At 41.5% G+C, this 17,519-nt stretch overlaps 1 protein-coding gene across 1 annotated transcript; it reads right to left on the reverse strand.

The window, feature by feature from the left end:
* Positions 1-90: 90 nt before the first annotated feature.
* On the reverse strand, positions 91-16,509 carry xpnpep2 (X-prolyl aminopeptidase (aminopeptidase P) 2, membrane-bound). Its single transcript, XM_076292769.1, has 21 exons — positions 16,497-16,509; positions 12,443-12,507; positions 11,884-11,994; positions 10,449-10,512; positions 10,097-10,201; positions 9,908-9,994; positions 7,882-8,025; positions 7,360-7,461; positions 6,957-7,038; positions 6,426-6,624; positions 5,862-5,951; positions 4,489-4,598; positions 4,172-4,249; positions 3,925-3,996; positions 3,728-3,788; positions 3,319-3,388; positions 3,085-3,189; positions 2,797-2,856; positions 2,040-2,116; positions 1,690-1,779; positions 91-649 (listed from the first exon to the last, which is right to left on the reverse strand). The coding sequence occupies exons 1-21, from the start codon at positions 16,507-16,509 to the stop codon at positions 449-451; spliced, it is 1,986 nt and encodes a 661-aa protein (XP_076148884.1). The 3' UTR covers positions 91-448.
* Positions 16,510-17,519: the final 1,010 nt, after the last annotated feature.

Raw genomic sequence — 17,519 nt, forward strand, 5'->3', positions numbered from 1 at the left:
TCCCTCATATAGATGTGTAAGCCTTGTTGTCATATTTTATTAAATTATAAATAAGAATAGACTTTTTTTTCTAAATACACACATATTTGGCTTTTTACAGTTCATAAACAAAATTAAAATACAGTAAAAGAAGAAAATTAACAAAATTATAATAACTTAATTGAACATGAATGCTGACTTATGAGCACATCACGGTAACTCACAGACAAATGAGGAGGATGTTTATGATCGAAACACATACTACAGAAGCGAGAGAATGAAGGTAGGAAACTAAGAACGGGTAAAAGATGTAGAACGGGTAAAAGGTGCAGACAAAAGGGGAAAACATTCTGAAACAAGCAGGTGATGGAGACCCAGTGAAAACAACATGATGATGTGAAGAGAAACCGTGTGTGAAAGACACAAACAAAAATAAAGATCAAAGTGAAGAGTGGGGCAGAGGAGGATCTCAGAGGAAGTGGTGGAGGAGTGCGGTGGGGATGAGGTAGAGGAGCAGGGAGAGGGAGCAGACGGAGGCGGAGGCGCTGGTGGTCTGGAAGGGCTTTGTGTGCTCCATCATCCAGTCATGCACCTCCTTCAGGCCCTGCCTCTCCAGCTCCGGCCCCATCTTATCACGGATGGTCTGGTAGTAGCGGTCCAGCCACTGCAACTGGGGTGGACACACACACACACACACACACACACACACACACACACACACACACGCATGCACACACACCAGAGAAGGATAATTCATTTTAATCTGTTGTTATTGATGATCTATATAGAGCACTTTCCATAGGACTTGAAACATCTAACTACTTGCTTTAAAAGTTCTTTGGTAAAACCTTTAAATTCCTTAATCCACTCAATCCCAATCTGATGGTCTATCAACTTTTACAGCCTTTTCAATCACTAAGCTTGTAATTAGAACTATTTAATGGCTCAGAAGTAAATTAAGTTTTTAATGATTCTTTTGTGCCAAGGAGTGTGTCGGTATTTGGATGACATGTACCCTTTCCTTGTCATCCTAAAGGTATTGTGTAATTACAGTTACTCTGATTTATTGCTATCATCATATAAGTAACCATAAAAGTAAAATGTGAAGATCTTATGTGGATATGTAATAATAAGTGAGGGTTACAACAAAGATCAATCAAGGTTTTAATAAATAAAAAAATGACCCAAAGTAACTGGGGATTGTAGATAACTAATAAAAACCCGTGAAATATGTATTACTGTACCCAGATGTGCGCATCTAGAAAGTTTCTGAGAAGAGAGATGTCAGCGGGGTTTTTTCAAAGGAAGCCAGTACATTAGCATAGAGAGCAGCAAACCTCAACACCACAAGGATTAGAGGTGTCAAAGCTCTACTGAACAAATGATAGCAGGCTCCACACAGACACATACACCCACCCCCGCCCACTCACACACACACACACACACACACACACACACACACACACACACACTCACACACACACACACACACATCCTGCAGCACAATATGTTACCTTGGCTCCCTCTCCTGTGCTTGTCTTTCAGCATAAATTCTGCATAAATCTCAATGCGCCAGAGAGGCAGGCAGACAGTATGGCCGCCACTCCATCATAGTCACCGCATTCTGCCAGACCTCTGGATTGGAGCCCAGCTACACAAGCTGACAAGGACACCGTGAGAGGCGACTTGAAGGCTGACAGAGTCGTTTACCTGCTGCGGACTCATGATTGAAGTGTCGATCAGCTTCCGGTCATAGGGAACCAGAGACACGGTGTCGAAGGTCAAGAAGTTATTGCCATACTGGATGAGAGAGAACATGGATCAACTATGTATGTGTATAACCTACATGTACAGTATAATAAGCAAAAATATGTATACATACATACACAACATCAGAATCATAAGAGCATCTTATGAACTACAATATGTATGCCCCGTAATAATAATAAAATAATTGTAAAATTGTAAAATAATGATAAAAATAATAATATATGTTGTAAAAATACTTTGCGAACAATGGACGCTTCACAGTAAATACAGTGGAATAAAATCAATGTTACCGGTGTTTGAACTGGAACCAAGACAGCAACATCCTCAATTCTGATGCCAAAGTCATTCTCTTTGTAATATCCAGGCTCTAATGAATAAAAAGGTAATAAACATTAACAACTTAAAATAAACTCAACCCAACACTGTATATGCTGAATCTGTAAGAATAGGTCTGGTGGCACATGGGGAGGGGAACAAAAACAAAACAAACAAAAAAGCAGAAGAAAAGATTCACTGCTGCTGCCATGCACTTCAAAGAAGTCAACGCTGTTGATGTTTTGGTCTTTGCCTGTCATCAGAACATTCGTGAACAAAGGATATGATATTGGGTGACGTCTCCTTTCTTAGCACGAAAAAAAAGACAACACAGTCGACTCAGAACACTTTCTTTCCAAACATTTAGTAAAGTAAAGTTATCTTCACCAGGTGTCTGTCAGTACAGTGGATATTTTGAGTGAGTCTCTGTGACAAGATCAGGCTCTGTAATGTGGGATCAGTGAAAGGAAAAGCAACAGGCCCCCTAAGACCCAACTAAGAAGAATCCCAGTCTGGCTGTTCTTCACCAAGCGCCCAGACTACACTGCAGTGAAGGACTCTGAGGAGAATACTAAAATGTATCTGTATCTGTATAAATGTATCTGTCTGGCTCCTGAACTTCAAAACAGTCAGAATCTGCCACCATCACTGAATCCACTTTCACTGGACTGAGTTAAACACATGAGAAAGGAATGTGAGGGGTTATGGCTCTAAAAACAGGAGTGCTCTTACCTATGGAAGTGAACATGCCCTCTTTAAAGGGGATATTGTTGGACTGGAAACCCACAGGCCCTGTTGGAATTTGTTTACGTAGCATCAGAACACACAGTAGCGTAATGAACAGATATGTCGACGACACTATGTACAGGTATAAGTTCAATATAAATTCAATTCTCCCTTAAATGCAAAAACAGTTAGGTGACATGCTCTGCCATGACAACTGATTAAACATTGAAATATCTAACATAACTTGAGATTGGCAATGCCATCAAAACATCACAAAGTTTGTGCCAGACTCACATTCATGAACTCCAAAGTAATTGCCCACACCGTGGCCTGTGCCATGACCATAGTTCAGTCCGACCTCCCACAATGCCCGGCGGCCCAGCATCTCCATGTTGATACCTACAAGAACATCAACGTGAGCGGACATAAAATTACTCAAGAGAGCCGCCAGAGACATTATGGAGACCCCTTGTGGAGGGACTACAGTAATCACACAATTCAACTCAAATGTGTGAGGAGTGCACAAACCTCTTGTTCCATCAGGGAAGATGTTTCTAGAAATTTCAATGTTACCCATCAGCACACGAGTAAAGGCCTCCTACAGGTTGTTGAAAAAAAAGAAAATTAGTAAACTTTCTCACAAGGACAATTCAGTGTTTATCTTCAAAGGACGTAACATCGGAGTTATTCATATTTAAACAGCTAACACGGATATAGTTCAGCTAAAGGTCAGACAGAAGCCTCAGTAATATACATTCAGCCCCCCAAAGTGAACAACTCTTATGCGCATTTGTAGGATGCCCTGTGACCGTGATGTTTAATGCAAAACTCACTTAAACGAGCATCACACAGTCATACACATTAACATCTTATTCAACTCAGAGCAGGCACAGCCTTCACTCTTACAGTGTAATGCCAGCCAACCCCATTGCCTTACCTTCTGAAAGTCAGTGGGAGTGCCCCAATGTACTGTTCGGGTGATGTCAGTGGTTCCGTCCCTATGGGAGGAAAACATCATCACGACAACAACACAGGTCAGTCAGACTCTCCAGACAAGTAATGTCTCATTTAAGAAGTCTTTTTCACTGTAAACACATTAGCTAGACAGCTGCTGATCATGCTGATCATACTTACAGGTATTGGCCACCAGAATCCACAAGATACATCTCATTTATAGTCAGGGCTCGTGACGTCCCTTCAGAAGGACTGCAAAATAGAAGGGTATTGTGAATACAGGAAACACTTCACGAATACCACTACTACTACTACTAATAACACATATAAAACATATAATGTACACAGCGCTTTTTCAAAAACACTCAATCACAGTAGTCTCACTCAGAATATACTACATTGAAATGTGAGGGCAGGTGCTTCTTGCCTGTAGTGTGCAAGAGCAGCGTTGGGTCCACTTGCAGAGATGGTCTCAAAGCTGGGACCCCTGCTGAAGTTCTGTTTGCTGCAAAGTCATGAAATCAGCAGTTGACCAAGCACTCAACTTATAAAGAGACATTCCATTTCGAAGACACTGATATACTAATCAAATAGTAACTGTGCCTGTATGTGTGCATGTGGATATGTATATCTGTATGTCTGTGTGTATGCATACATAAATGTGTGTGTTTGTGTGTGTGTGTGTGTGTGTGTGTGTGTGTGTGTGTGTGTGTGTGTGTGTATGTGTATCTGATTTCCAATTACCTGCGGCGCTCGTTGACATAATGTGCTGCTGTGAGCTCGGTCTCTTTCCCCCCAGGGACACTCTTCTCCAACCAGATCAGGAGCTCCATGACTGCCACCGCGTCCCTCACCTTCACACAGGGAACAGTAGAGAGGACTAGCTCACACAGGGAACAGTAGAGAGGACTAGCTCACACAGGGAACAGTAGAGAGGACTAGCTCATACAGGGAACAGTAGAGAGGACTAGCTCACACAGGGAACAGTAGAGAGGACTAGCTCACACAGGGAACAGTAGAGAGGACTAGCTCACACAGGGAACAGTAGAGAGCACTCACTCACACACTCATTCACTCACACAGGAAACAGTAGAGAGCACTCACTCACTCACACATGAAACAGTAGAGAGCACTCACTCACTCACACAGGAAACAGTAGAGACCACTCACTCACTCACACAGGAAACAGTAGAGAGCACTCACTCACTCACTCATTCACTCACACAGGAAACAGTAGAGAGCACTCACTCACTCACTCATTCACTCACACAGAAAACAGTAGAGACCACTCACTCACTCACACATGAAATAGTAGAGAGTACTCACTCACTCACACAGGAAACAGTAGAGACCACTCACTCACTCACTCACTCACTCACACAGGAAACAGTAGAGAGCACTCACTCACCCACTCACTCACTCCATCACTCACTCCCTAACACAGGAAACAGTAGAAGACTCACTCCCTAACACAGGAAACAGTAGAGAGGACTCACTCATTCACAAAGGGAGCAAGCAGCACAAATAGCACGCAACTCTACAGCAAGGCAAAGTCTGCCCACAGACAGGGACATCCATCATCCTGTCATCACAGGCGCCTTCCGAGAAAAAACACCACATTACTGCAGCTCAGCATTGAAAACTGCTGTGGCAGAATGCTATTTCACTTCTTACTCTATCTTTGAATAACTGGTTCCAGAACGATATTTGATTTGTGTTTTATCACATAGTGGTGAAGGAGGTAGGACTTTTAAGGCTGGTGGTGCCTCAATGGCAATGGGTACCATAGGAATAGTACTGATAACTCCCAAACCATAGAGCACAAAACAATAAACATCAAACTTTGCTGGGTTTATCATCAAGAGTAGAATTACATTTTTTAGTTTTCAAATTATGCTAAATGTTTTTTATTTGCAGTCAACCATACACAGAAGAAAATTACATCCAACATAATCTTTCTCTTGGATGGAGGGGGGGGGATCAATAGTTACTTAATTTCAGTGAAAGCATTTGGGTTAGGAATGCAAATGAGGCTCTTATGTTCCACTGAGAATAAAAAAGGCGAGACAGAGGCAGAAATGGGGTAAAGACATTATGACTACACAATCTAATCTTACATGTGCGTCTCGGAGGATGCGCTGCTCGGTGGGGTCCTTCACAGCTTTGGTGGTGAGTACTGGTGAGTAATCAGATGTCATTAACTTGTCCTGAAACAAACAAACAAACACACAAACAACTGATTAAGGGAGATATTTTGTTCCAAATCAAAAAACGAACCGCTATGAGTATGAAGTTCGATTGGAAACAAGCCAAGACCCCCTCTTCCAGGCGGTCTCGGTCCGTTTGTTTTGTTCCAAAACAGAGAGCGATTGCTGCTTTCACATATACCTAATTGAATTGATCTTTGGGGGAAAGCTCCACATTCCGATTCAGGTATGAAAACGCCCTTATACTTATAAACAGTATATAAGTATATAAATTGTACAATGGGTTCAGAGTATGATAAGACACAGCTGGTACTTATCACAAGGTTATGGTATAAATACCTCAAGAAACAGAGAGATAAGGCCTAACAAAACCTGACATTAATGGTAATGGTAAGCAGACTAGAGGAGAAAAATATGGCCAATTTAGTCCATCTCTGTGGGAGAGGATCTACTCATGCTGATCCAAGGCCTTACCTCCGGGATGAGCTCGTAGAGCGCCTGGTTGGTGTACTCTGTCCCTACCCACACCCTTGTATTTGGCCGCAGCAGGTAGGATTTCAGGAGGTTTCGCTCGTTACCGTACTCAATCAGCTGCACACAGTCGGGCGTGTAACAGGTTGCGTTCAAGTATGTCTTCAGGTCGTCTGGCACACGAGCTATGTGCACAAACAGCCTATGGAGAGAATGAGCAAAAGGAAGTAAGAGAGAGAGATAATGAGAGACAGACACAGATAGTCAGAGAGTGAGTGAGAGAGACAGAGAGAAGAAAGATAATTAGAAAAATCCTCTATGATGTATTATCTCGTATATCATCTATTTGTATTCTTCAACCACAAACACTTTAGAATTGATTTTCCCAAACAAATACCATGTTTTATACCATGTTCACAACAAAACAGAGCTAAAACACATACAGTATAACCACACTGTGACTGGACTAGAAAGCTCATTGACAACACTGGACGATGTGAGGACATGAAGGTGTGAAGGAGGCAGGACACTTGCCAGATCTCGTCCGTAGTCACCAGGGTATAGGAGTAGAAGAATGGGTTGTATGGAATATCATTCCCACGAAGGTTAAAGAGCCCTGGGACAACAAGCAACAGCTTTTAGTCATACTCTATATATGTCACCTACGGAGAGGTCATGGAACTAAGAACTAAAAGAAGATTAGAACAACTAGGCTGCCCTAGCCAGGTCTATACTTTACACAAGTACTTGTTTGTGTTACTGGTGTTGTTTGTGGATGATTTGTGTGTCTATGTATATGGGACATACTGATTTTTCTGTTTTGGTTGTATCAATACTGCAAGTATTTTCAGGTTGAAAAACATTTATATATATATATACTGTATATACTGTATATATGTTGTGTGCGTTTGTGTGTACATGTGAGTGTTGTTCTTACAGGCAGTCTCGTCAAGTGCTGAGAGAAGAACAGCGGTGGGCTGGTAAGGGTTCTCCTTCATTATATTCCTGATATGTTTCACCTTCTCTAGCCAAGTCCTTTCTGCCAACGTCAGCAGACACACACCCACCCACCCACACACACACACACACACACACACACACATGCACAAACACACACAGTTATTGTAACTACAAGCGACATAAAGAGGAAAATTGGAAGTTATACAACTCCTTGGTCATGTCTTGCTTCAGTGGTCATTACAGTGATAAAACTGATAACTGGCTGTAAAGTCTCCAAACAGGCCATTTATTACTCTGTTTGTCACCAGTTTATGAACATCTGCTCTGTTTGCAGGTATTTATAAGCTCTGGAACCCAAGATAACACAAAGCACTCTTTCCCTCTCTCTCCCTCTCTCTCACTCATGCTCTCTCTCTCTCCCTCTCCCTCTCCCTCTCTCTCTCTCGCTCAAACACACACACACAGCCAAACACACACACACAAACAGAAAACAACACACCGATGATGTTGTCCGGCAGACGCACAAGGTTGTCTGGGGGGAGAGGTGGCCGATTGGTCCATACTTTATCTACCAGGTTGGCAGGAATGGACATCAGGTTCCGGCTGGCGGGGGACAGGTTGATGTTATAAAAGTTGAACGTTTCTGCAAAGAACATCACTTGGATTAAGAGAGAGACAGACTGTCTGAATGTTAATCAATAACTCTATCCTGCATCACTGACTCATCAATGTGAACAAATGACCACAATTTAAATAAATCACACCAATACAACTTCAAAGATAAGTTGTTCCATATAAATTAATGGTTGTCCTACTGTCAGTGCTAAATTAAACTGCTAAAACTACAGAATATTATTTTTAATATATATAATTTTGGTTACACTTCACTTGACATCTACCTATTGGTACCTATGTATCTGAGAAACATACTATGCCATATGAAGTGCCACAGGGATCCATTCTTGGGCCACTCTTATTTAACTTGTACATGCTCCTCCTTGGTGAAATATTTCAATACATATCATTGCATATCAGATTGCATTATCATAGCTATGCAGATGACACACAGGTCTACCTTGCATGGTCACCAAACGAATTGAGTCCTATTGACTCCTTATGTCTTTGCCTTGAAAAAGTAAATACCTGGATGCAGCAGAATTTTTTACAACTTAATCAGAGCAAAACTGAAATGATTTTATTTGGTAATAAAGAGGATAGAACACAAATAGGTGCTTACTTAGAATCTAAAGCACTTACAACTAGGACTCAAGTAAAAAACTTGGGAGTTATCTTATATGAGGACCTGACTATGAATGATCACATCAAAAGCATGACTAAATCAGTATTCTGGCAATTCAGAAACATAGCTAAGATCAGAGATTTTCTAGACAAGATTTAGAAAAGCTTATTCATGCTTTCATATCCTGTAGGGTAGATTATTGTAATAGTCTCCTAACTGGCCTCCCCAAGAAGTCCACTAGACAGATTCAATTAATTCAAAACGCTGCTGCTAGACTGTTAACGGAGACTAAAAAGAGAGATCATATTACACCCATTCTTAAATCTTTACATTGGCTCCCAGTTAATTTCAGAATTGATTTCGAGGTTCTACTCCTAGTATATAAATCACTGAATGGACTTGGCACCATTTTTCTGAAATGCTTCCCCAATATACACCTGGCAGAGAGCTTAGATCTACTGGAACTTGTCAATTTATAGTCCCCAGGGTTAAAACCAAGCAAGGAGAAATGGCATTTAGCTATTATGCCACACAGCACTGGAATCAGCTTCCAATAGATATTAGATTTCCCCCAACAATAGAGTGTTTCAAAAAGTAACTAAAAACTGAACTTTTTTATTCTGCATTTATTGATTAGTTTTTAGGTTTATTTTTTATTGATTTTTTTGTTTGTTTTTACCTCCTATTCATTCAGTCTTATTTTCCCCCTTGATCTATTTTATTATTTTATTGTATTAACTACTATTATTATAACAGTTATTCTTTTCTTTTTTTCTTTTAAGCACATTGAGTGACATTCTTTGTATGATAATGTGCTATATAAATAAACTTGAACTTGACAGTGTTGACATAAGAGTGACATGACACTGTCATAAACAAGTCATAAATGTTTTTGACATAACGCTTCTGTTATTAAGTGTCATTCGGTTTTTGTCATAACAAATTAGGGTTAGGATTAGGGTTAGGGATAGGGATAGGGATAGGGATAGGGATAGGGTTAGGGTTAGAGTTAGAGTTAGGGTTAAAGGTTAGGATTAGGGTGAGGGTTCATGTGTCATGATAGTGTCATGTCATGTTTTTCCATCAAAACTCCTAGCAAAGTCTAGAAAGTAGAAACCTTAAGGTTTCCTCAGATTCACCTCATAGAATGCTAAAAATGATTAATGTAGAGCCCTTAAAGTGTCCTAAAGTTTAAAGTTGTTTTTAGAGTAGCATTTCATTTGTGGGGTAAGGACTCCCTCATAAATAATGAGAACAAAATGGCATCTGTTGCATGTGGCCTTACTGACTGAGAAGACATAGGGATCAAAGCCAATCTCCTTCCCCTCCTCAACCTCTCGGATGAGCCAGTCCGTGATGCTGCGTATGGAGACTGTGGGGTCAGACAGGGCAGCCGTGCATTAGTAAGACATCATTAACTATCAGCCTGCTGACGCGGGTTGATGAAATTATATGTGGGTGGGGGACCCCTCACCATCTCTCTCTAGTTCCCAGTTGCAGTCCATCTGGCGCTCAGCCTGGACCCAGTATCGGCTGTCTGTCCACAGCGTTGCTTTAGTCAGTGTCACAACCGCTGTGCCTGTCAATGAGGATCGCATCCAAATGAGGGACTAATAACAGACCATTACAAACACACTACGCACATATTCAGACATAAATATTGTCTATTAACTGGCGGATGTTGTGCCAAAGTCGTGAATTCAGGGACAAAATCAATTTGTTTTATGCCACTGTGGGTGGTTATGGGAAACCAATGGTCGTGCATACAAATGTGTTTATGTTGTGTCATTCCAAAAACAGTGGGCCGAAATGTAATTAAAACTAACCTGCTGAACCAGTGAAGCCAGACAGAAAGGCAACCCGAGCATCCCGTGGAGCAATGTACTCACTCTGTGAGAAAAGAGAAAAACAGAACAAAAACAAATATATCTTACAGACTACAGAGGTTGTTTTATTAAAGCAAGCAAAAAGTGTTGTATGGCTTAGATCAGTGTTTTTCAACCACTGTGCCGGGGCACACTAGTGTGCCGTGAGAGATCATCAGGTGTGCCGCAGAAAATTACCCAAATGTCACTCACTGGTCCAGAAAAGCAACTGTTGCATCAAAGAATTTATAACCTCATGCTCTCATTGATTGTATGATTGCACTATTTGTGGTATGCAGGCATTGTACAACGGGGGCCCCATATCCAGTATTCACAGAATCATCACATATCCAGTTCATAACAACAATTAAATTAGATATAGTCACCTACAAATGAAACAGAGGGCGCTTGTTTTATTGAGCAGGTCTTGCATAGAAGCCATAATAAGGCCATATCTGTGTATTATTTGAAGTTTTAGGCTATGGTATGTTTATTTTTTCTTCACACAGGATGTTAGTGTGCCGTGGGACATAAAAGGTTGAAAAACACTGGCTTAGATACTGAAGCACAACTACCATGGGACAAAAATAATAAAGTTGAATCTAAATCCCAAGATCGTTCTTTCCATGAAAAACACAAAGACATAAAACCAAGGACATATATACACTTCATATCGAAACATTATTACTTATTTGCAAAGGTGGGCAAAAGGATTATCCTATTTACAGTGCAACACATTCTGCTGAGTGATTTCTAGGCAGATGTAAATGCATCCAAGTGTGCTTTCTGCCCTTCCTGTGTTGCGCTGTAAGGCATCCCAATTTTGGCAGCAAATATATCTTGTTCCAGCTGTCAGCTGTTCAACTTAAGAGACGGCATTGTTGCCAAATTGCAGGGAGATGCCTTTCCTGCCCTTGGATAGAAAATGGAGTTCAACAAATAACTTGATCGGTAACGACCCATCATTAAATAGTTCAATTAATACAAACAACACCAACAATTGAGAACTAAATAGAATGCACATTAATATGTGTGCCTTTCCTACAACATCTTTTTATTGGGAAATTATTCTGTCCCTGGGATCTACACTCTCTCTCCTTCCCCCCCCCATTAATCATGCCATCAGAAGTGGCATGATTAATGGCAGAATGTAAGGGATGTTTTTATGTAAGGGATGACATCAAGGCTATTCAGTATCATTAAGTGATCTTCTTTCAGAGCTTCTAAGAAAAAATGTGGCATGAGTCAGAACACCAGCAAATTGTGACTGTGGGGAGAAGAGGAGAAATATCAAATGTCTTGGAGGGAAGAAAGAAACAGGGGATGGAGGTAGTGAACGAGAGAAGCAAGAGGAACGTTCACATGAGGAGTGGGTGGGCAGAGGTAAGGTTACTACCAGATGGGCATCTGTGCCAGGGATGATGTAGGCTGTGATGTTCTGCTCCCTCATGACATCTCTCAGAGCCTGCAGCCTTAGTGTGGTGTTCACTGCCGTTGGAGGGAGGTACTGTACACACACACACACACACACAGAGAGAGAGAGAGAGAGAGAGAGAGAGCACAGTAAATCAGAGGCACCGCAGAGATTAAAGTTACTGTGCCATGCAGCATGGTACAAATGATGATACTTATTACAGGGACTGGATTACATTTGCAAGCTGACATAGTGATATTGATACTGATCCAGTCTGATACTGATCTCAGTGTGCCGTAAATGTAGCACAGCAGCAAGGATATAAGAAGCCATAAAAAGTAGACTGAGGGAAAGAGGGAGAGAGGGAGAGAGGGAGGGGTAAGATGACAGAAGAGAGAAAGAAACGGACACAACGGAAATGAAGTGACAGACTGACACAAGATATGACTAAGTGACACAACGCTGGCTAAAATAGAGAAATGAGAGAGAGAGACAGAGAGAGAGAGAGAGATAATTTTAAGTGGGTAGAGGGAGATTTTACTGGTGGAACAGCGGAGCAGTTCCTCTCTGTGGAGCGTGAGCCTTCAGCGAGAGCTCTGCTGGCTCCTGCAAAAAGTTGCAAAGAAATCAGTACAGGAAATAACAATTAGATCTTAAAATAGTGTTAAATTATCCAGGCTGTAGATCCGGATGAACTATCACTTTAATGAAAACTCCTACATGGTTCTTCAATTTCACTAAAGGTACAGTATTTGAGAGACATGAGAGTTGATAAGAAAGACTCATTGCACAGGAGGGACAACAATTGACATGCACCAGCTGATACAAACCAAAACAGATTCAGCGATCTGTTATGCAGTACATAGCAAAAAAAAGAAAAATAAATAATGATGCACTTTTGTGAGGATTACACAATGCAGATTTAATTCCCTAACTAAACCAAGAGGCTGATGAAAGACAGCATATGAACTCCCACAGAACATTTACACAATACACATAAATGAAAAAACAGAACTAATATATACAGTAAAGATAATTTACCTGTGAATTCTCCAAAACAAACACATAGAATCCACACAGACCAAGACATTCTGCACCATCTGCCACGAGCTAATCCAGAGAGAAGGAATGACAGCACTGGAGACCTGTGTGTATGTGAGGGAGTGAGTGAGGGAGCAAGTGTGTGTGTGTGTCTGTGTGTGTGTGTATGGGTGTATGCATATAGAGAGGTTATTTGCATGTGTGTGACACTTTCCCTGTTCAAAGGAGTTGTCAGATTTGAGTCATGTGCACTAGCTTAGTGGGAGGAACTACGAATGAGAATGATCTCTGTGCCCCAGCAATAAAAAATGTGTGTGTGTGTGTGTGTGTGCGCATGTGCCTGTCTGAGCATGTGTGTGCATCTGTGTCTAACTATATGGTGCACATACCTCAAAAAGCATCCACAAGTCAAGGAGAGAATTCCCTGGCTCCTGTTACGCGATACGGTCAACTGGCATTCTGCCCCCCCCCACACACACACAAGACACACACACACACACACACACACACAGACACACTGTTTTTCTCTATCACACACACACACACACACACACTTCATCATGTATGGGTGTTCTGTCAGCTGACCTACCTGCATCTAAAGCAATGACCTTCTTTGCTCTGCACTCTACATTCTGCGACGAATTACAACAAGTATGGATTGGATTTATAGGCTTTTTGAATGCTTATAAGTAGGGATAGAAATATGGTGAATATCAATGGAAAAAAGCAATCACATGGGTGGATAAAAAGATGCATCGTTCTGCTTAATTTACTTTTGCTTTGATTGCCAGAAAGACCAATGTGCACGTGAAGAGCTTTTCAATGCAACCCATTCATATCCCAGACACACTGATCAGTAGTTTAGGAGATTCCCCAGGGCCCAGCAGTTTACTGCACTGCAAGGAAGTCATATCTGCTAAAGGAAAAAGTAATTGTCAATATGTCAAGAGTCATTGTCATAGTGGTACATGCATTGTCATAGTGGTACATGCAACGATAATCACATGAGATACAAGGATATCAATGTCATTTTACGGCAAACAAGCTCAGTTTTGAAAATAGCCGCAGTGTACTGCAGCTCTCTCTTGAGTTGGTGTACTTTAGCCTGTGGCCTTTGTCTGGGAATAAGGAGGGAGACTGCAGAGGATGACCTCTGTTATTCTGCCGAAGTAGTTAATGTTTGGCCTCCATCTGCTCTGTGGACTAATAAATCAGTGAGTGAGCGAGAGCGAAGACTGAGCGAGAACGAAAGCCTGAATGAATAAAGTTCTATGCTAGTAGGCTATTTGCCATCATAATACATTTGCCAGGATGATTCATGACAATATAGTGTGGGAGTTAATGCATGATAACCATGACATAATAATTGTATGAGAGTGTTTCTGTGTAAAAGTAACCTGTGTTGCGTTAACTATGCAACTCAGCCCAGCTTAAACCCACAAACCCACACAGGCAGTAGCCTATACTCAGATTGGGAAGTGGGTGTAGTAGCAAGGAGGCAGAAAACCCTTGGGTGCTACACTGTCTGTCAATAGCACGTCTGATAATGCATATGGAGGGAGGTCCACAGCTACTGTACTGTATATGTATACTCCTCATCACATTTTAGCTCTTCAAGACCCGCTAATAAGCAATAAAGACTAATAATTAAGCCAACTACCCAGGAGAGGAGAAGTTTGCTAGTTTACTCTTCGTCTTTCTAAACGATTTCTTTCGGAACTATGTTTATTTAGCATTATTTTACAAAAAGAAATCTCTTCTCTGTCGGTTAGCCGCTCTCCTTGCTAGTGATGGGGACGAGACCGCCTATGCCGAGTCCGAGACAAGACCGAGTCTTTGAAGGGTCGAGACCGAGTCGAGACCGAGTCCGTTGGTTTTCAAATACAGTCGAGTTCGAGTCAAGACCGAGTCTTTGAGGAAGCAAGTCTGAGTCGAGACCGAGTCCTTTAGGCCATAGACCATAAAAACATGTCAGTTTTCATATTCATGATCTACTATCACCCCAATTAATAATCAACAGTTTCACCATTTTAGGGGCAAGGCCACTTGGCCTTCAGTTGGGCATATTTGGTGGGGGGCACAAAGGCCACATGTCAGGGCACCAAGGCCAAAGTTAACTATACAGTAGTAGGCTATAAAAATAGTCAAAGTTGTCTTTAGCCTATTCACAACAGTAGACCTGCATCACTGTATGAAACATTACAAAAACATGAAACATGACATATTAAATATAACTGTAAATCATGTAATCATCTAATATTTAGATGTCTAGGCTATATTTAATATTTATATTTATTTTATATTTGGCCTGTTATGGAATCATGTATTGAGCAATTTAAGCACAGCTCAGCTTTAAGAAACTCAGATAGCCTAGATGCATGCTTAGCATTTTTTGATCATTAAGACTCCTTTCACAAACTCTTACTCTATATCCTCTGATTTTAATATTTACCTAGGCTATATCTAGGCAATATTTGTAACATTTATTTTGTATTTGGCCTGTTATGAAATCATGAAGAACGATTTAAACAGATTTTGAAACCTAAAGACCAAAGTTGGAGACATGAATGTAGACCTTGCTGCAGATTACATTTTTAATTTAACCGGAATACGCTGGAACGGCTTACTGTACAGGGGACTGCTTTATTTCTGGTAAGGTCTGCTGTTTATTCTGATATATGGTTTGTCGTGTTGAACTAAGGGTTCGTGAAGTATTCCACCGAGATGAATGGGTAGGGGAGATGGGTATAGCACCTTATGTAGACGTTATGATTAAATTTAATTATATTATTTACTTTTCTCGCGAACCGTTCACCACAGCAATTAGAGGCTAACATCGTTTAAAAGCTGATTCATGTGATGTGATACATGTGTCTGTGTGATGAGTAGGCTTAACGATTGCGAGTATTTCAACTGAGAAGAATGGGTGAGTTTGGACGCACTTTCTGTCTTGCCATGCTGCTGTCATTTTCTCCACTGTGACTGAATTAGTTTGCGCTGTAATACTAAGATTATTTTGACAGGCTATAGGCTAAATAAAAATCGCTATTAAACGGACGCAAAGCAGAATAGGCCTATTGAAAGAAGGGGGCACCAAGGCCAACGCAAGGGGCAAAGACGTGAAACGTGAAATTTCATTTTCAGTTTTTTTTTATATATGAACATAAAAAAAATGCGCTGGTCTCGAGGACTCGGTCTGAAATTACGAGTCCTTCTCTTCCCACTGTGGTCCGAGACCGAGTCAAGACCGAGTCTTTGAAGGAACAAGTCCGAGTCGAGTCCGAGAAAGCAGAAATCGGTCTCGAGACCGGACTCGAGTACTACATCACTGCTCCTTGCTACCCTCAGCTAGTGCCTTGGTCTACTACGTGCATGTTACGTGCATGTTACCTTTGCTGACTCCACGTGTAGATTTTCTTGCCAGCCATGCAGCAGGACACGGTTTGCCCAAAGGTCTAACCGTGCCCCAATGAATGCAGTTATGGCATTGACCGAAAGGACACCCACGACGTGTGTGTTTTCTGTATGGGTTTCCATCACGCCCGACCCCATACTCTCCGAGCTCATGATGACTGAGGACGACGAGGCTGAGGTCATCAGTTGGTCAGGAGGTACCCAGTGCAATGCCGCCCCTCGGTTGGCTACCGTTGCTAGTGCTACCGCTGCCCAGGCAGCGCCAGAGGATGATGATGATGAAGAGGAGACGATGGATGATAGCGGGGACGGCGGCATGCCTCTCCCCCTTACTCAAGCCACTGACTCGGCCTCCACCGTCGACGAGTCTGACCACTCAGGATCTTGTTTCTAGAAAGCGTCGTTTGCTAACTTGCGTCGCAACCTTGGTAGTTCGCTCCATCGTTCTTGGATTTGGTGTTTCTAAAAAAGGAAGTTCAAACTTTCAATTGCAAACAAGGACGCAAAGTTTGGTTGTTTGAACTACTGCCCCTGGGCAGTCGCACTTGTGTCATTCCTTGGAAGTTACAGTTGGTGTTCTGAGCGCCTAACCAAAAATCACAACTGCCTAACCAAAAATTGGATGTTTATCTCGTGACTCAATGATTGATCTATCCTGTAGCTTTATTTTGATTAAGAGACTGACTCCCCTACTTGGCTCATTCTTGCTATTTAGGCTATCAGCTGTGCTGATTTTAAGAGTCTGTGAAGATTATAATACTAGCCTATCAAAAAGCAAGTCAATACTTGAATTAACATAAATAACAAGAATGAGCCCATAGGGGAGTCAGTCTCTTAATGAAAATTAAGCTACAGGATAGAACAATCATTGAGTCACGAGATAAACATTCACTTCGTAATTTTTGGTTAGGTGGTTGTGATTTTTGGCTAGGCGCTCCGGACACTAACTGGAAGTACCAAGGGACGACACAAGTCGACTGCCCAGGGGCAGTAGTTCAAACGACCAAACTTTGTGTTCTTGTTTGTGATTGAGAGTTCAAACTAGCCTGGAAAATCCAGACCCTGATAATCTAGAAAGATTAAGGGTCTGGCAAAGAGCAATGTAATGGCCCAACTCAAGGGGCGGCAACAAGCATGCATTTAAAAATCTCACTGCACGCAAT

This window comes from Alosa pseudoharengus, unplaced genomic scaffold (genome assembly GCF_046254945.1).
Source record: "Alosa pseudoharengus isolate Yale_2024_CS ecotype anadromous, Long Island Sound unplaced genomic scaffold, YU_APseudo_1.1 YU_APseudo_1.1_scf_19, whole genome shotgun sequence".
Lineage (NCBI taxonomy): Eukaryota > Metazoa > Chordata > Actinopteri > Clupeiformes > Clupeidae > Alosa > Alosa pseudoharengus.